At 51.1% G+C, this 19,544-nt stretch overlaps 1 protein-coding gene across 3 annotated transcripts in view; it reads right to left on the bottom strand.

Annotated features, from left to right (window-relative positions):
• The window catches only part of Phactr3 (phosphatase and actin regulator 3), a 227,463-nt gene that overhangs the window by 53,171 nt on the left and 154,748 nt on the right, over positions 1–19,544 (bottom strand). For all 3 annotated transcript variants that reach the window (XM_052722405.1, XM_052722404.1, XM_052722406.1), the window contains exons 4-7: positions 18,389–18,571; positions 9,085–9,294; positions 4,331–4,505; positions 3,215–3,462 (exon numbers count right to left, since the gene is read on the bottom strand). In XM_052722405.1, the coding sequence (XP_052578365.1) occupies positions 3,215–3,462; positions 4,331–4,505; positions 9,085–9,294; positions 18,389–18,571 (816 nt within the window). The remainder of the gene's footprint in view (positions 1–3,214; positions 3,463–4,330; positions 4,506–9,084; positions 9,295–18,388; positions 18,572–19,544) is intronic.

Below are 19,544 nucleotides of genomic sequence, written 5' to 3'. Positions count from 1 at the left end.
TGAAGAGTTAAGTCCCACTGGAAATGCCCTTGCGGACTACCCAGGGTGTGTCTCCTAAGTGACCCCAAATCCTGTCCAACTGACCGCTGGTGATCAACCATCACATTTTCTGTGTCCCTTCTTTATACTATGCCACATAGCTAGGTGCATATATGAGTTCAGTTTAAAAGGCAACAAAAGTGGATTCTTAAGGCTTGTCTCCTCAGAGTATCTTGGACATGCTTATTCCTCAGAGCTCGCACATCTTGTCATCTGCACAGGGGTCTACTGTCCACTTGGGGTGTGACTGACTGCCTTCTATTGACCGCCACTCAGAGAACACCCAGTTTCCTGTCACAAGTAGCATCACTGTGAACCTCTACACAGCTCAGTTCAACAGACAACAGTTGCATGGGAATACTGGACCATGCATGACTGAAGGTATGTGGGGCTGTCACAACTAGGTTAAGAGTTACTACTGGCACCATGGCAAACGGGGCTAATGGGTGATTCTCAGCACTCTACAGGGCATACATGACCTGTAGGAAATACATTTATGGCCTCAAATGTTCATCGTGGCTACCCAGTGCCCAACAGAAGTCTTTGTGGCCGACAGCTGTTCTTTGGGTATAGACCTTGAGGTAGACTCCAGAAGCAAGGCCTTTGGGGCAGAGACTATGAGCTTTTAAATTTGTATAGTTCTTTAGGCAAGTCACACCTAATTCAGTCGGAGAGATGAGCAAGCCTGACCAGGGTCACAACGCTAGGAAAGGATGTATCAATATGTGGTGACTGAGCTCTGTTCTAAGAGCCCAGGAAGGAAGGCTGTGTGAAAGGACAGATGGCCTTCTGCTGAGAAGCCCAAGTCACAACCAATACCTCCCTCCCTAAATTCTATTTTGAAGCCTCATCCTTTAGAGCCTTCATGGGACAGTAGTTACCAGGTCTTATGGTCAAGAAGGTGAAGCCTTCCTGATGGAATTAGTGCTTCATAAGACACACCACCTAGGAGCCAGGAGACAGCCATCTCCAGATGTCAGATCTTGGATTTTCAGGCAAGTCTATAGCATTTTGTTATTGTAGTCACACTATGGCATCCTGGGTGAAGTTAGGGACCTGCCTCATCATAGCTGGGAACATCCACTATGTGTACAGTCCTGCAGCTTGTGTGCATGAATAACTGGAATGGGTGGAGTCTAAATGCAGGCACAAACTATGTAGGGAGATGAGAAAGCCCCAGAAAAAATTTCTTTCTCACTCACTGTGGTAGTTTGATTGTAATTGGCCCCCATAATCTCACAGGGAGTGGCACTATTAGGAGGTGTGGTTTTGTTGGAGTGGGTGTGTCCTTGTTGCAGGAAGTGTGTCACTGTGGGGGTGGGCTTTGAGGTTTCCTATGCTTAGGATATCACTGAGTATGTCAGCTCACTTCCTGTTGCCTGCAAGATGTAGGAGTCTCAGCTCCAGCACCATATCTGCCTGCCTGCCACCATGCTCCCCACCATGGTAATAATGGACTGAATCTCTGAACTGTAATGCAACTCAATCAAGAGTTTTCCTTAGAAGAAAATGGTGTGTCTTCACAGCAATAGAAACCAAACTAAGACATTCATCTTCCTGAGGAAGCACCTCAGATCCATGTTTCCACCCTCATCCATGATTCCTCTGGTTCAGGCACAGAGACGATATGACAGACAAGCCCATGTGGGCTCTAATCATGGGTTGAAGACAGGAAAAAAGACAAAGCAAACATCTCCTTCTAGACACATATTGAAATGGTTCCTTGTGGAATTTGCCTCACATTACTGGTGGATTCTCTGAAGGTCCTGCCGTCCCTGAGGCTGACCATATGCACCCAGAGTGACTGAGCCTATGTGTGCATGCAGGTATATGTGCATACAAGAGCCTGTATGGACCAGCATACATACACAGAACTCTGCATCCAAGAAACACACAAGCCCAGAGCCCATGAAGTCCCTCATCACACTGCAGACATCACATCCCACCTGCAAGTCCAACTTCCAGGATCTGACCACAGCAAATGTCTACGGCACACAGTGGGGCCAGCAGATGGCCTATGTCCCAGACACTCAGAAGTCAGGCCTGCCCCAAACAAGGCTTCCATTGTTTCCAAACATGAAGTTCTGATGCAAGAGGTCTCAAGAAAACTTTCCCTGGAACATTCATATGGGGCATCAAGAGTGCACACACGTGACAGACGCTAAACCTTGACCCTTGCTGATGGGAGCACTGAACCTTGACCCATGCTGATGGGAGGAGGGTGGGAGATATACGCCACAGGTCCACCTGCTGCCTCTACCTTCCTGTCTATACCACACAACAGCTGAGATGTGAGAATGGGGTCCAAAGTTAGGAGGCTATGGACAGGGTCCAGTAGTTCTACTTGACCTTGTCTGCAGTTGGCAAGAAGAACAGCCTCATGAGAAGTTCCCATTGTGAATAACTGTCTTCCCCAAAGCAACCTTTATAATTTTTTGGGGATGGGGGAAATGGTGCTGAATTCATCTTCCAAACATTTAATCTTAAAAAATTGTATCTTTGAAGAGTCATGGTCACACTTGAGAATATGACAGCAGCTGTCTGCACTTGATTTTTGGAATCAAGACCCCTAGGCTACACATCCTGATAGTGACTCCTGGGCTCTCTTTGCAAGTAGCAGGGAATTCTGTCTCCCCCTGGAGAATACAGAGACACAAACACAGACCCAGAAACCCTGTGAAAACCCTGTCTTGCATAAGTCCATCTGTCTGTCCATTCAGATCACTCCTGATGATCTGAATGGGGGTCAGTCAATTACTTGACTTTTGTCTTCCCTTTTTCCCTATTTCATCTAGTTTTAAAATCAGAATGCACAGTGCTGGTCATGTGCACACTACCTCCATGCTGTTGGCCAGGCATGCTTGGGGGTGCCATCTCAAGTTCACTCACAGCCCACTTGTGTGTATTGTCAATGTCCATTGGAACAAATACCCAACCTCCCAGATACAAGTTCACCCAGTGTCTTTAAAGTCCTCGCTGGGCCTTATACCCCCCCCCCCCCCCCCCCCCCCCCCCGGGAACAGCTCACTTTCCAAAGAACCTCCCCACATCCCTTCAGGGCAGGCCCTTTACTCTGCCCATTCCAGCCAATGGCTCGCAGAAAAGCACCAGATTCATGTGGCTCTGGGTGACATAGCACTGGCTGATATCCCTCCCTGGCCATTGCCCTCCTCACCGGAGATGATGGAGTCGTTGAGTGCCTCCTCATCCTGATACAGAAGCAAGTCATCTTTGAGCTCGGAGCTCAGCATCAGGTTCTCCTTGTTCTCCTCGGAGTCTTTGGCAGCAGTCCGCTTGCTCTCTGAGGCCCCGTCAAAGCTCCACGTCTCCTCCCTTTCCTTGCCCCGCTCCATGCTGGATGTCCTGGACAGACGCATGTCCATCCGCTTCTTTGGAGACCCTCTGCATTCCCGTCCTTGAAAACTAAATGGGAAAGATGGTTCATAAACCCATAGGAATCAGTGTAGGACCTGGTGGACACACCAGTGGTGGTGGCCCTGAATGATTGCTCAGCTTGGTCCTGGGCACCTTGTGCAGAGAGCTTTGAAAGGAACCTGGGGCTTCGAGCCTATAGTACTTGGCTTTGCATGTGCCCTGTCTGAAAAGAGGGCATGCACTAAACCCTGCCAACACATGTAGTTTAACCATTCAGACCAGGGGCTTCGGAGGCCTGAGAAAGACACTGCATTCCTCCAATAAGCCACCAAACTAGCATGTGGGCTAACTATGCTAACCCTCTATGGGCTAACTCTTCTCCAGCAAGGCCCCCTTCCTTCACACCAGCCATAAGCCATCACAATCAAGTGAGCTGTGGGCACAGGGCAGCTTGCATTCTCATCATCAGATCCCTGGGGCCTTCAGGGTCCTAAGCTATTTCCTCTCCCAACTGTTCCCTCCCAGGAAGCCCCCAATTCCCCTATGAGGGATCATGTAGGTAGTCTCCTGGTTGGTTTTCCATGTGCAGCCTCTATCCTAATTAGAAAATCAAGATGGGAGGCTGGAGAGATGGCTCAGTGTTTAAGAGCACTGGCTGCTCTTCCAGAGGACCCAGGTCCAATTCCCAGCATCCACATGGCAGCTCACAACTGTCTATAACTCCAGTTCCAGGGAATCTGGCACCTTCACACCAATGCACATAAAATAAATTTAAAAACATTATTTAAAAAAAAAAAAGAAAATCAAGATGGTTCTAGTGGAACAAGAAACCCAGTCCAGGCCCTGCGTGACTAGGAAGGGTCCTCACAGGGATGGTCCCCATGGGTATCCCAGGTGTGCAGGGTCACAGCCTTACCTGTCCTGACGGTGCTTCGTGGCCAATGCCCTGTGTAGCTCCTCAATCACACGGCTGGGGGGCAGTGGCCGGTGGACAGTGGTGAGATGAGGGGACCCTGTGGGGGTGGCAAGCTGTCCTCGGAGAGCAGGCTCATTGCTCTTCATGCCGGGGCCTTGGAAGAGTGCGGCTTGACCTGGGGTGGAGCAGGAACATACACAGGCATCACCTTCCACATGGGGACCAAGGCCCCGAGGAAGATGTAAGGTCATATACTCCTCATGCCCTGCCAGGCCACTTCACCTACATGGAGGCTCAGTCCAGACTCTATTCCCAGGGAAGTGACCAGGACTTGACTGCCCAAGGCCCTACGTCTATAGTGCCATTCGATTGGGGGAGAACTCTTCAATGTCAAAGCCAATGTCGTTCTGCAAGATCTGGGCAAACAGCACCCTTTCCCTCATCCCTTTGAGAAGTCAGCTTCCCGGATCTGTTCTTTGTCACATGGGAATCATAAATGCTTCCAGAGCCCTGCAGCCATCCTTCCTTCTACCTCTGCCCTCCAAGCGCTATCTGTTCCCATTCACTTCCAACCTCTCCCTGCACCTCAGCCCTGGGGCTCTTTCTGGACTGTGAATCCTCTCTCATCTTTCTCATCCTCCTTGTGATGTGATCAGACTCGCGGCCCAGTCCCAAAGCCCCTTGGGCCACCCTGCTCGGTCCCCTGGCATCATCTCTTTCTGATTCCCACTCCACTCTCTGCAGTCTGCCTCATGAAGATCCTTCTAGTTCTTGAAGCACCATGCTGCCCCAACTCTGGGCCTCTGAAGGCTCTTCTCCTCTATCCCTTCCTTGGTGAGACCTTCTCTGAGTCTCATTCCTGTTTAGAGTCCCAAGTACTAGTCCAGGAGGACCACTCCACCTTTTCCTCTCTCTCAGTCATGAGGGAGAGGCTGAGGCTTCTCTACAAAAGTATTTAGCTGTCACCCAAAGGATGAGCAGTGCCTGTGTGGGCAGATAGGATAGAGCTTTGGTTCTTCCTGGGGACAGTTCCTGCTTGATATGTCAGCAATGCCCTGAACACCCACAGGGATTCTGTGTTCCCAGACCTCTATTTAGTCAGCATCGACTCCAGTCCTTGCCAGAAAAGTTGTACAAACAGAGGAAGGCAGCATCCATGACTTAGCCGCTTATGCGGCAGCCAGGCTGGAGCTGGGATCTCACCAAAGGTCTCTACGCCAGTCAGTCACATGTATATCACCCCAGCACAATACAGAAACAAAGACCAACCCACAGTAAGGACAGCAAACCAGCACCCTTCAGCATTTCTGAGGATCATGCTAGCCCAGCGGCAGACTAACATGTGCCCAGCACACCTCTTACTGCTCCAATTCTGAAAGGGAAAAACTGAGGCTCAAAGATGGAACAGGGGTGTTGCCAGGAGGCCCCTGCTCCAACTGCACCAGAGAGAGGCTGTGGGACCCTGCAGTAGAGCGGCTATCAAAACAGGACCAGGCCAAGAAAGGGTTTGAGCTAAGCAGCCTCTGGAGGCCAGGCAGGTGACATGCAGGGAGCCACAGGCCCCTGGAGTCATAGGAAAGGGAGGAGCAGTGGCAGAGGCATATAATCTCATTTTGACCCTCAACAGGGCTTCCAGGAGCCAGGAGTGTTCACCATGAACACTTTCCTAACAGGACCAGCATGGCTGGGAAGATGGTTCAGTTGGTAAAGTACTTGTCTTGAGTATGGGGACCTGAATTCAACTCCCCCAGAATGTTGTGGAATATTTTACTATGTAAAGATGTGTTGCATTTGTTTAATTATATAAAGATGTGTTGCTGTTTTACCTTGTCTGCCTAAGGCACCTGATTGGTCTTACAAAAAGTTGAACAGCCAATAGCTAGGGGGAGTTATAGGCAGGACTTCTTGGCAGGGAAAGTAGGTAGAAGAAAGAAAAAGAGATGCCAGGGAGATGCCAGGGGTCAGCCAGACAGACACAGAGGTAGCAGGAAAGTAGGACATGCAGAATGAAGGAAAGGTAAAAAGCCCTGAGACAAAATGTAGATAAATAGAAACAGGTTAAATTAAGTTAAAAGAGCTAGTGGGACAAGCCTAAGCTAAGGCCAAGCATTCATAATCAATAATAAGTCTCTGTGTCTATTTGGGAGCTGGTTGGTGGCCCAAAGAAAATTCCAACTATAACAGAACCTGGTTTTTTGTTTGTTCATTTTTAGTTTTGTTTGTTGCTGTTGTTTAAGAAAAAGAGTCAAGTGTGATGGACAGTGTGTGCTTGTAATATCAGCACTGGTGAGAAGGGGTGTGCAGGGGGTGGAGGGGATATCCCTGGGGCTTGCTGGCCAACCAGCCAGCCTAACCTAATGGGCAAGTTCAAGGAAAATAAGAGACTATCTCTTCTCTCCCGCCATGTCCCCTGGCTTCCACAGTCATGCAGTTGTATGAACACACATATGACACACATGTGTGGGACCAGAAACATACCCTACAAATCCAGAAGCAGGCCCCTACCAGACTTCAAACAGGCTAGCAGTAGTCCAATCCAGAACTTACAGCCTCCAGGACTGTGAGAAATAATCTATTGCTGACAGGTTATTTTGTCATAGTAACTCAAGGAGGTGCAGACAGCAGGGCCCTGGTGTCAGGCTAGGATGCGCCTCACCGGCCTCACCAGTGCCAAGGTGGCAAGCTCAAAGACAGGAACTCTGATTCTCTGCTGTCACCTAGTGCTCCTGTGTGGAAACAACAAGTCCCAAGAGGGAAAGGAACAGGGGGACCTCAGAGGCAGAGCCCCCTGGGCGTGGTCTCAAAGGTACAGATTCTAGACAAAAGTTCTGAGCTCATGACCACTTCCTGTTCAGTCCAACCAGTGACATCAAAATACGAATGCCTGCTGCCCCTGAGTTCCTTCCCCTGAGAAAGGGCGAAGTGTTGCCAGACAGGCTGTGGGCAGATCATGGGGACCCGGGGGAGTGCATGAGGGAGAGTTTCGGTGGGAGAAGTGTTCACACTCTGAGGTGCGAGTCTCTCCCAAACAATGGAAACGGAAAGTCCACAGACTATCAGACCCCATTTGCGCTCTCTGTGGGAAAGGGCAGCATCTGCTGTTCAATCAAGTGATTTTGAAATGCTTCAGATGTCAACACTTGGAAAGAGGGAGTTACCACAAGCATGGAAACCAAACGCTCAATTTTCTCTGTGTGGTCATGCCATGCAGGAACTGAGTTTTTTTACTCATTTCCAGTGATGCAGAAAGCAGAGTTCTGGGTACTCACTCATTCATACCTCGTTTAAGTACACAGCTGCCTGAACCCACCTGGCATCTGTCGTATGCCAGACACACGGCTGCACCTGCATGTGACTGTGATGCAGAGACTGAGTGCCACTGGGGTTCATTTGGATACAGGGTTTGTGGGAACAAAGTGGGTGGCTTAAAACATCAGGAAAGCTCACTCTAGTCTGGAGGCCAGACATCTAGAATCAAGGTGAGGCCAGGGTGAACTCCACTGAAGACTTAAGCAGGGACTACTAGGGTTAGGGCTGGGGTTACCCCACTGAGCTCCATCCCCCTCCTTATGCCATCAGCAACACACCCCAGTGTGTCAAACATTCTTCTGGGAAAACCAGGAGAAGGTTTATGTGGTGGTTTGAACGGGAATGGCCTCCGTAGGCTCATAAATTTGGACGCTTGATTCCTAGTTATCGGAACTGTGAGCAGGATTAGGAGGTGTGGCCTTACTGGAGTAGGTATGGTCTTGTCGGGGGAACTGTGTCACTGGGGGTGGGCTCTGAGGTTTCAAAAGCCCACAGCAGGTTCAATGTCTTTCTCTCTGCCTGCCTGTGGTCAGGATCTAAGCACCCAGCTGCCTGCCTGCATGCCACCATGCTTCCTGCCATGATGATCATGGACTAACCTTAGGAAAACTGTAAGCAAGCCCCCAGTTAAAAGATTTATTTTAAGTGTTGCTGTTACAATATGAAACAGCAGGATATTGTTGCTGGCCCCAAGTGTGGCCCAGTCATGTTTGTGGGTGACAGCAGAATTTGAGTCTGTATCAGCTGCAGGATCTGGGACAAGTTACAGTCTCTAAGTCTTTAGTGTTCTAAACTGCACAGAACGCTTGCCTCTCCTCCTTCAAGGCTCAGCCTAGTGAGGGATGTTTGTAGTGCCTGTCCACAGAGTAAGTGGCTTCACTGGGCTGGGTTCTGCTCTCCGGTGACTGTCTGTGCCCACTGCTTCCAAGAAGAGGACGTAGGAATGTGCTTTTTTTTTTTTTTTATTAAAAAAAAAAAGGCCACCACTCAGTGGATAGCCTGACTCTCCATGGGACTGAGATGAGTAAAAGCTGACTCTTCCTGCAGTTACTCCCCTGCGAGGCCAGAGCTGCAGAGGAAGGGGACACAGGAGGAGATGACACAGTGGCTTCTGCCCAAGTGTGCTGTCCCAAAGGGCCAGGGCTGACCTGGGCTCTGCCCAAATGTGCACACAGAGCATATCAGGGAAGGCCCCATCCTGAGGGCTGGCTGCATGCCCTGGATTCGGGGTCTAGAACATTCCCCTCTGACTTTTGAAGGGGGTACAAGCAATCTGCACTCAACAACCAGGGTCTTGTCAGAACTCTCTCTATGGTCTGCCAAGCCTGGGCACAGGCAAACGTGAGAGTCAGCCTGGAGCTGGAGCCAGGCAAGATGGACTGAAGACAAGGACAGAGAGGAGGGTGGGTGGGAGCTCAGTGGGGAGGAAGGACATGAAGACCCACCTGTGACAGTTTTTGTGGCTTTACAGCTGGCCTTGGGTGGCGGGGTGGGCAGCAGTGGAGGGCTGGGGAGCTGGCTCGCAGATCTCTCCAGGGGTCTGGGAGGACTGTCCGGGGAGTCAGACCCAGCTAAGGCTTGAGAGAGCTCGTCAGTAGTGGGCAGGAGGCTGCCACCATCGGCTTCTTCCACACTGGATGCAGATGGCATCTTGGCTGGTTCAAAGGCAAAATAGAGTATTTAGAGGAGGCTGCCATAACATGGCTGGGAGAAAACAAGACTTGGGGGCAGTAGTCTTGATGGAAAGAAAACACACTGACACCTCTCCATGTGTGGACTTAATTGCCTGGACAGTCAGTGAACAAGAAGAGAGCATGAGAAACAGAGGGAGTCAGGAAGTCACCTCAAGCATAGGTAACCATGTCCCTCCCCACACAGCAAGCCTGGGCCCCTCACATCTATAAGCATGCCATCTTGACAGATTCTAGAGTCAGAGAGGTGAGTGCAAGCTGGGTGTGCATGTACTCTTTGGCCTGGCATGTTACTAAAGCTCTGTGTACTTCTGCTTACTAGTAGTGACTATCAGTGGTGACAGCTGCGTACAGGATTAGTTCAAGGTTTAAACAAAGGAATGGATGAGGCCACATGTGCAAGTGCACACCTATTGCCCCAGAGTATCCCAAACTGGGAGCCAGGCTAATCTCTATCATGAAGCTATATCTCAAAATCATGGAGCAAGAGTGACAGCTTCAAGACCAGGCAGGGGTGACGTCTATGTGAGTGTCTGATATACGGGGACCTTACACCAACAGCTAGGATTTTTCTGTCTGGGTTACAGGAGCCCTTCCCTGGCACACAACTCCAGGTGAGGTGGTGGAGGCGGGGAGGATGGGGTTTCCGTGGAAGGCCAGCCCACCAGAGCCCCTGTCCTCTCTCCAGCTGCTCATCCAGGCCCTTTCTCCTCTGTGAGCTCCCACGGATCACCCTGTTTTCTCCTGGTCCACCTCCCTCCCCCTCTTGCCTTTCTTTATAACCAGACCACACTGCCATCCCAACAGCTCAGCATCCTCTGCCCAGCTTCCTACTGGCTGTTCTCTGAGGAAGGCCGCTCTCTGGATGAAGCCACTGTTTAACACTGTCCCTTCCCCCACAGGACCCAGCCAGGGCCTCTCCTGCAGGTGTCTGTATCCAGCCTCTGCTGTCTGTTCCTATCTCCAGCTGCTGACATGGTCTCTCCACCCTGCAACACATCTGAAGCTTTACAGCGGCAACGGGGGCCATCAGACATATGGAGCTACTCAGTCTCATCAAACACACGTACTCTCCTTCCCCTTCAAGGTAGCCATCTCCCTCCACCACAAACGGACAGCCCCTTACTTCCTGCTTTGCCAGCACAAACCCATGGTGCCAAGCTTTCTGGAAGGCACTTACTGGACACACAGCTGCCTAGGAAGAACTCCCTCCCTAAGGGGCAGGACTGGTCCCTGGGAACTGGGAACCAGTCATCCCAGGTCTTGGGACCCGAGTGCTGTCCATGGTTCTGAAGGCCCTTCCCTGTCTTGCAAGCATCCAGAGCGAGCCTCTGGGCTCTTACACCTGTCCAAGCATGTGAGCCATAGCTGGTTCCTGTGTATGTAGTATGTTGCAGTTTCTACCTCTTATACCAGTTCTTTCAAGTTCATGGAGATTTAGCTTTTGCATCCAGGGCTGGCTGTCCCAACTTTCCATGAGCAAAATCCCAGAAGACCTTGCAGAGCTAACAGCTCTGTGTCACTGGGGTGGTCAAAGTGGCCATAACCCACACCCTAACTGTATTCTTGCCCTGTGTTGGATGGATGCAAACTCACTGATTTTAGTTTCTCATGACTTAAGATGTCCCTAGGAATGTCAACTGCTAAAAGGAGTTTTTCCTTTTAGAGGACCCTGGACTCTGGAACAATCATTCTACCCCATTAACTATAATGTGTGGCACATAGAGTCTCATTATGTCATTTAAGTTTTGCCCTGATAATATTTTTAAAAATTCTGTGTTTTTTGAGGTAAAAATGGTTGTGAGATCTAGGTGAGAGTAGAGAGATGGTCTATCTCCAACAGACGTGTTGGGTTTTCTGCATCATGTAAATCAGCACAGGGTGGTGGACGCTCTGTCCCAGAGCCCAAGCTTTCACAGCCAAGCTCATAGTCATGGCAAGCAGGCTCTGGGGCACACATCTACTCTGCCTGTTCTCACAGTCACGTATGAGACATTCTACTACACTGAGCATCTGTACAGGACAGGATGTGCCAACAGCTTGCTCTGGCTGGGTTTGCATGACTTCCTGTCCTGATTGCTTCTGAGTAAGCATGTTCTCTGGGGAACAGCTCTCAACATGTTTCCATAGTCATGATTTGGGGAGAGACAGAGTATCAGCTGGGCAACACCTTCACTCAGACCAGCACACACTCTTCTTCCATGTAACTGACCCATTCCAGACAGTTAATTGCTCTCTACCTCTATAAGCCCCATCTTCTGCTTAGGAGGGAGGCATGAGGAGGCCCTAGAGGTGTCTGGGGACGTGAAGCACTTGTCTGGTTTGGTCACTGGAGGCTCTGCTAAGAGAGGTGAGGGTTTTGGCAGGTAGATGGGTCTCCTCTGCTTAGGAGGGGGCTCTTGTCCTTGATACACCACTGCAATGGGGGACCAGGCTGAGCTCTGCAGCTCCTCCATGGCTCTGATGTATTCTTCCTGGCACGGGCTTCAGTCCTGCACACTGGAACAGGCTAGATTCATTCTCTGGGACCTGGTTTCCTCCTAAGGACTCAGATGCAGCATCCTGATTGGACTCCCTGTGTCTGTCTTGGGGCATTGCCACAAGAAAGGCCAACATGGAGACAGGACAGTCAGGACTTGGGTTCTTGCGCTGGCTGAGCCAGTGGGCTCAGTGCAGACCGGTCTGCTGTGCTGGAACTCCATGTGAGATCTGGCTGAAAAATCCTGTTTTGGGCCAGTCTTGTAGCCCTGTCATCTATGGACAGACCTTACCCTGTCTGTCTGTCTCTCCATTTCAGTTACATGCCCCGGGGAAAGCAATCCAAATACTCATGAACTCATATGTCAGCATCTCTACCTTGCTTTAACTGTAAGTCACTGTAGACCTGCAGTCCCAGCTACTCTAGAGGCTGAGGCAGGGGGATCACAAGTTCAAAGACTGCCTGGGTGGCAGCGTAAGTTCAAAGCCAGCCCAGGTAACTTGTTAAGACCCTGTCTTAAAACCGAAAGGGAAAGAGGGTAGGGGATATAGGTCCATGGAAGAACACCTGCCTAGCATGTGTACAGCCCTGAGTTTGATCTCCAGTACCACAAAAATAGATGAATTAACTAATGCAAATTAACTCATTAAACACGATCACCAGAACTGTGCTCCTATAACTCTGACACCATTCTGTCTTCTACCTGGGAAGCCCTTCCCATCCCTTCATCATGGCTGCACTGCTGACTCACTCACTAACCTCTAATTCTCCTCTTGGCTTTTGGCTCCCACACTTCTCTGCTGCTCTGGCTGTACCTGATAGTTCCATGTTCCTTGTGGGCTCTGTTCCCTGTAAACCCCCCACCTTACTACAACATAAACTCCGGCCTGGGTCTTCCTGTGGCTACTCATTCCCATAGCTGGCACTCTGGCTTCTGCATCCCACACACTCTCATTTGATGAGTCTTCTGAGATTCTCCCCCTCCCCAGAGAGTCAAACAGGCTGGAGGCCCACATATGTCCTTATCCAACTCTTTTTTTTTTCCTGTACAGCAATTGACCCCAGGACCTTGATGTGCTAAGCAAAGAAGACTTACATATAAAAAGTTCCCTTTTCTTTCTTCTGTGTGTGTTGTATGTATACACACACACACACACACACACACACACACACACACACACACACACACACACACACACTCACACACATGCATGGGACGGGCAGAGTTGGACATCATGTCTTCCTCTACTGCTCTCCATCTTCCATTGAACCCACCACTTGCCTTTTCTGCTAGGCTGGCCAGGAAGAGTCTCCAGGATCCTGTCTCTGTCCCCCGCAGCACTGGGGTTACAGACACATGCCACAGCATCCACCTTCTGCATGAGTTCTGGGGAGCCAGACTCAGGTCCTGATGTGTGTGCAGCAAGCACTGTACCCACTGAGCCACCTCCCCAGACTTCCTTTTTCACTGTATGTGGGGACAAGATTCACTAAGTTGTTTTCAATCTCCTGCTTCAGCTTCCCTAGTGGGCGAGATGACAGGCCTGCACCTCCAGGTTGGGCTCTGACCAATGTCTTGATTTCTCATACAAGCCCTGTACCGTCTTCCATGCTCATTGTCAACCTTCCTGCTGAGTAGCACCTGGATCCAGGCATTCTTCTCCAGACTGAAGCCCAGCCTTCCCTGGACTGAGTCCCACATGGCCCACCTCCCAAGAGCCAACAGCCCAGCCCTCCCATCTCATCCTCTCCACACTACAGCCCACCTCTTCCCTGCAATTCATGGACAACTCCTGTCAGTTCCACCCCCATCCTCCTCAGAGATGTCATGCATTCCCACAGAGAGCTACCAGAGGCCTTCAGGGACCTGGCTTGCCTAGTCTCAGCCAGACTTCCTTCTAGCCTCCGAGCCTCCATCTTTGCCTCCTCTCCAGCCCCAACACCACCCCCTAAGTCAGAGACTGGAAGTTTCTCTGTAGATGGCCAGATGGCAACTGCTTTCAGCATGGATTACGTAGGCTTTGCCACAATTATAGCCTCTGTTGGAATGGAAAGCTCCGGAAGGTCTGGCCAACCCAAACATCAAAATCTCTCTTGACTTCACATGAGGATGGACATATGGCTACTTCTCACTCTCATCACTGCTTAATAGATCAGTGCCCCCATCCATGTGTCTGCCACATCCACAAGCGGCCACTGACAACCCGCAAGTAGCTAATGTGATTGGAGTCCTGAAACTCAATTGTTTTTGCACTGATTAAATGTGACTAGTGGTATGCACTGAGCAGAGAGCTCTGGGTTCCCTGAGGGAGTTATGGGGTTCCAGGGCCGCCGTTCCAACCAGTGGGAGATGGAGAGCAGCAGAGGAAGACATGATGTCACACTCTGCCCGTCCCATGCATGCATGTGTGTGTACATACAGCACACACAGAAGAAAGAAAAGGACAGCAGGTATGAGGTTTCTCTTGCTTAGCATATCAAGGCCAGACCCTGAAGTGTCCCACAGAAGTTAAATGCTGCCGCCTCCTGGGCACTTTAGAGAATGAAGCCTCCAAACCAAAGGAAGGTTGCAGCCGCCCCTTTGACGGTGTCTACACCCTGGATGTTGCAATATTCAGACAGATTTCACTCCTTCCCTAAATACACACACACACACACACACACACACACACACACACACACACACACACACACACACGAGAGAGAGAGAGAGAGAGAGAGAGAGAGAGAGAGAGAGAGAGAGAGAGCGCAATCAGGTGTAGTTGGACCAAGCAGCAAAGCGGGTGGCAGCTTCTCTTGTAGCTGTGTGTGTGTGTGGTTTGTGTGTGTGTATGTGTGTATGTGTGTGTGTGTGTGTGTGTGTGTGTGTGTGTGTGTGTGTGTGTGTGTGTGTGTGTGGTTTGTGTGTGACTGAGTGGTTTGTGTGGCCGTGTGGTTTGTGTATAGCTGTGTGCATGTGTGTTCAGGCCAGAGGTTAACCTTGAGTGTCCTCTCTAGGGTTGGACTGGCTAGCCTCCTGTTTCCTCATCATCATCCTTGGGATCACAAGCAAGCAGCACTGTGCCCAGCCTTTTACATGGTCCTGGGAGCCAAACTCAGGTCCTCACATGTGGCCAACACTTTACCACTGAGCCAGCTCCCAGACCTAGGAGTCTTCTCTTGGCTGTGGGGGCGACAGTGACAGTATTAAGGTCTGCTGACTTGGAGCTGCCATGGGAAGTGGGACTAGAGCAGAATGCTGAACCTGCAGGGCAGGACGAGGCTCAGGTGTGACCGGGCACCGTTAAATAAACAAGAAAGGAGGTTTGGAGCCGAGGACTATGGCAGTGCCATGGACTTTCCAGTGACCTTTCTCCCTGACTTCAGTTCGGGGAAGATCTGATTTTTAAGAGAAGGCACTTGACACTGACCCTTCTAGAAGGCATCTGAGTGTTGGGGACAGGAGCTTGTCCAAGGTCGGGGAGAGGCTGAAGGAGCGAGTGTTTGCCTGATCTGTTCACCTGAGAATCTGGATTTCTCTGCTGTCAGATGACATCTGTCTGTTATGCAATGAGCTCCTCACAGAAGGACAGGGCGCAGATGCAGCTGCTCCCTCGGGCACTGAGCAGGATGTGGGACAGTAAGGGGAGCTGACAGCTTTCGGTCAGCATCTGGTCTCCCCAGCTCTAAGGGAAAGACGAGGACTAGGGTAGTCTCAGGTTTCAGTCACTAAATAACAGAGTCCCAAATAGGGACCAGAAGACTCCAAACCCCTCACCCTCCACAGAAGGGGGCAAAGCTGAGGCTGTGACTTGATGGCTTGGAAGAAACAGTTTGGGTGTTGTAAGTGGCTGTCCTCTGAGCCAGGCAAAGCAGCTGCCATCTTGAGGTCAGCTGTGTCCACTTGGGAAAGGATCTTCCATCCCAGTTGGGTGTTCTGACTGTCTACATGTACGCATAGAGAGGTGGGAAGGGTCACAAGAACCTCACCATCTACCCAGCCGTTCTCTACCACCTGATGCGCTTTCAATGTAAGTGAGAAAACCAGGAGCAGCATCCTCAGAACCCACATACATGCTGGTGGGTGTGGTGGTTTGCTTGTGATTCCAGCCTCGTGAGGCGAGCCTGCTAGTGAGACCAGTCGTATTGGCCAGCTCTGGGTTTGACCAACAGACTCTGCTTCAAAGAGTGAAGTGGAAGAGTGACCAGAAAAGATTTCCAGTATCGAACTGAGCCCTCCACATGCACCTGCATACATACATGCAAACATGTATGCACACACATACCACACACACACACACACACACACACACACACACACACACACACACACACACACACGGAAAGAGGGGGAAATGAAAAACTCTCTCAAGACCCAGGGTGAGAAGTCCATATGCCACTGGCACTAATTAGTGAACACAGCATTATAGAGATGCTTTCTATCTGTCCACATCACCCATCAAGTCTTCTCTCATCCCTGAGGACCTAGGACCTACCTATATCTCAGCTGGGAAAACAAGAAGCCTACTTTCCTCAGACCCATGGGAGCCAGGCATCACCCCAACTGACCACAGTCCAGAGCTCTTCATCAGCTAAGTATCTTGCCACTCTCTGCTGGGCTTTCTACTGCCCTTGGGTTGTGCCCAGGCTCTGGGAACCATGGCAGCTGCCACCCTCCTTTTTCTGTCTAGCCCAACATAGGCCATATGTCATCATATTCAATTCCCTAGTCTCTCTTACTTCTTAGATGACCAGGGCCACCAGCCCAGCTGTGGGCAGTTAGATGACCAGGGCCACCAGCCCAGCTGTGGGCAGTTAGATGACCAGGGTCACCAGCCCAGCTGTGGGCAGTTAGATGACCAGGGCCACCAGCCCAGCTGTGGGCAGTGGCAGGGAGCAATCTCTAGCAGCATGCTGAGCCTTTCACGCCCACACCCCTGGTGATTTGGGGCAGATGCACTTTGCTGTCTGAATCAGATGCGTCAATCCCTGAGATGATAGCATTCATTCACTTTGGCCCTCCACAGAAGATTCATCAGTCCTGCTCTCTGTTGCTGTGTGTGTGTTCTCCAAGGGCGAGCTTCCCCTCACCCTGCCAGGACCTGTCCTGAAGGGCCAGCATAAGACAAGATGGCCTTGCCAGGCCGTGGTGGCACACGCCTTTAATCCCAGCACTCAGGAGGCAGAGCCAGGCAGATCTCTGTGAATTCAAGGCCAGCCTGGGCTACAAAGTGAGTTCCAGGAAAGGCACCAAAGCTACACAGAGAAACCCTGTTTCAAAAAACAAAATAAAACAAAACAAAAAGCAAAAAAAGACATGATGGCCTCAGTAGACTCACTCTGTTCCCTAGAGGCCATCCCCAAGCCTTGTCCCCATCTCCCAAGGTCAGACATAGGCCTCACCCAGAGCTATTTAGAGACAAGTGGGAACAAAGAACCACCAAGAAGTAAGAGCACAGACCCAGCCATGCGGGAGTGCTTGAAGGCCAAGTCTAGGGCTGGGGAACAGTGACCACAGAGTACAGACTCCACTCGAAGTCATTAAAACTACACCAACCATAGCCCTATGAGGTCAGCTGCCTGGGACTCAAGGTGGGACATCTGTGTGACAGCTGGGGACTTTTCCTCCCTGGGTCCATAACTCCTCAGACTCCAAATTCCGATTATGCCCTCAAGCCAAATGAGACTGGAGAAGCACAGACACCCAAGAGGCAGAGCACACACCATGGCAGCTGCTAACATTGCAGGGAATCTGGGGACAGACGGCTGGCGAAGAGCACCCGGTGACTCTGGATTGGTTGAGGAGAGGCCAGGGATCAGACACCCATGGGGCTGGAACAGAAGCCCAAAGGGTTCACCTACAGCCTGGGTTCCCAAGACCCCTAGAGAGTTGTGGGGTTCAAGCTCCAGCCCCAAACTGTGCAGCATGGTTCAGGCAAGAGGCAGCAAACAGGTTCCCAGGGCTACAGTCAGGTCTCAGAAGGTAGCTTAAGGTGATGCTTGGTCAGGGAGAGGGTGGGGCCTGAGCCCCTTCATGCTTTCTTTCTTGTCACCAAGGGTCCTATCTACTCCCTTAAAACAAAAACACCAGCCCAGTCCCAACCCCTCCAACACTAGCTACTTGTGGACAGAGTACCAAGTTCCTTCATGCTCCACACAACCCCAATGTTGATCCCATAACTTCTCTGTAACACAGGACCCAAATAGCCAAGCCACCTGTCTGAGAAGCTGCAGAGAGCCTCACTCAGGCCACAGCACAGCATGCCTCTCCCACAACTCACACCTGCTCTGGCATTTCTCAGGGAAAGAGGCCATCTGCTCCACAATTAGACCACTGCCCCAGGACACACCCATTTGGGGGCTGGCTGAAATGCACTCCCGCATTTGGTGATGTCAGGAAGCATGCTGCAGGAGTGGCCATTTTAGGTCCCTCACTCTCCTGCACCCAATTTGGGAGAAACCAGGAGAAGAGACTGTTCCAGCGAACATTCAGGTCCCCCAGCCATGGCATGAGGGCAGCAGAGGGGTACTCAGTCTTGGCAGTGAGTCGACTGTCTAAGCCCTCGGTGGGGAGTGCTCAGACCACCATCCGGCTGGTACCTGTGTCATCCAGATGGGCATCAGAGGACAGAAGCTCGTCCTGGGCGGCCTGATCTGTCCCGCTGGCCGAGGGACTTCCAGGCTGTACACCCTCCGAGGTCAGTGTCTCCTGCTCGGCAGTGGACGGCTCACTCTGCGCAGGTTGGGGGCCTTCACTGGGACTGCATACTTTACTTTCAGAATCTGCAAAGAAATTCAGCCGTCAGCCAGGCCACGCCTCCTTCACACCCTTCTTTCACACAGAGACCTTCCTGCAAAGGATGCCACGGATGCCTTGATGTGGCACCCCACACTCTGCTGGGAGTTCCTCTCTCTATGCTGTGCTTCCAGATGAGCCTGGTACCCTCACACCCAGGTCCATTCTCCCCATGCATCCTTGTCCTGTAACACCTATGAGAGATGGGTGATCCCCTCACCAACTCCCACCCCTTTGCCATGCACCTTTAAAATGGCTTCAAAATTCTGTCTGTCCCCACTTGCTCCCTCCTGTACCATGGTCCCCATCCTAACAACAGACTCAGGCAACTGAGCCAGGAACATCTGACACGTGGCAACAGATGTTGACTCTAGGTGACCCCAAGGTGCCAGGGTTGTTACACAATGTGGCTGCAGACAGATAGTCATCTTGGTACCCACCCCTGACTGTCAGTCACCAGGAAGCAAATGCCTGTCAATCGCCTGCTGTGTGCCTGGAGATTAACAAGACAGACACCACCCTTTGCCCCAGGTGGTGAACATTCTCGAGAGGCCTCAGGGACAGCATCTCAAACCCAGTAATGGTCAAGGCCAAGGATGGAGGGAAATAGTGAGAATTTACAGAGCAGCTTTCCCAGGAGAAGGGGCATGGAGCCTCTCATGAGGGCTTCAAGAAGGCCGGCCCCTTCTTCTTCCTATGGCTCGACTGCTGAGGTATCTGAGGGTCTATCTCTGGGCATGTCACCCTCAGAATGGCTTTAATTAAAACATCAGGCCCACAGGGTTAAACACCCAGGAATCTAGGCTGGGAGGGAAAGTCCAAAGCCCTGGTGCCAGACAGCTCACTTCCCAGGGAGGACAGTCACCCCTTTCTGGTGGCTTATCTCACAAGTAAGTCACTACGTGCAGTTTCTAGCTTCCATTTCATCTTTCCTATAAAACTACAGCACGGGTTCAGGAA

Source organism: Peromyscus californicus, unplaced genomic scaffold (genome assembly GCF_007827085.1).
Source record: "Peromyscus californicus insignis strain IS unplaced genomic scaffold, ASM782708v3 Scaffold_7__1_contigs__length_154581171, whole genome shotgun sequence".
Classification (NCBI taxonomy): domain Eukaryota; kingdom Metazoa; phylum Chordata; class Mammalia; order Rodentia; family Cricetidae; genus Peromyscus; species Peromyscus californicus.
Note: the sequence above shows the minus strand (reverse complement) of the source record. Positions and strands in the feature narration are given on the sequence as shown.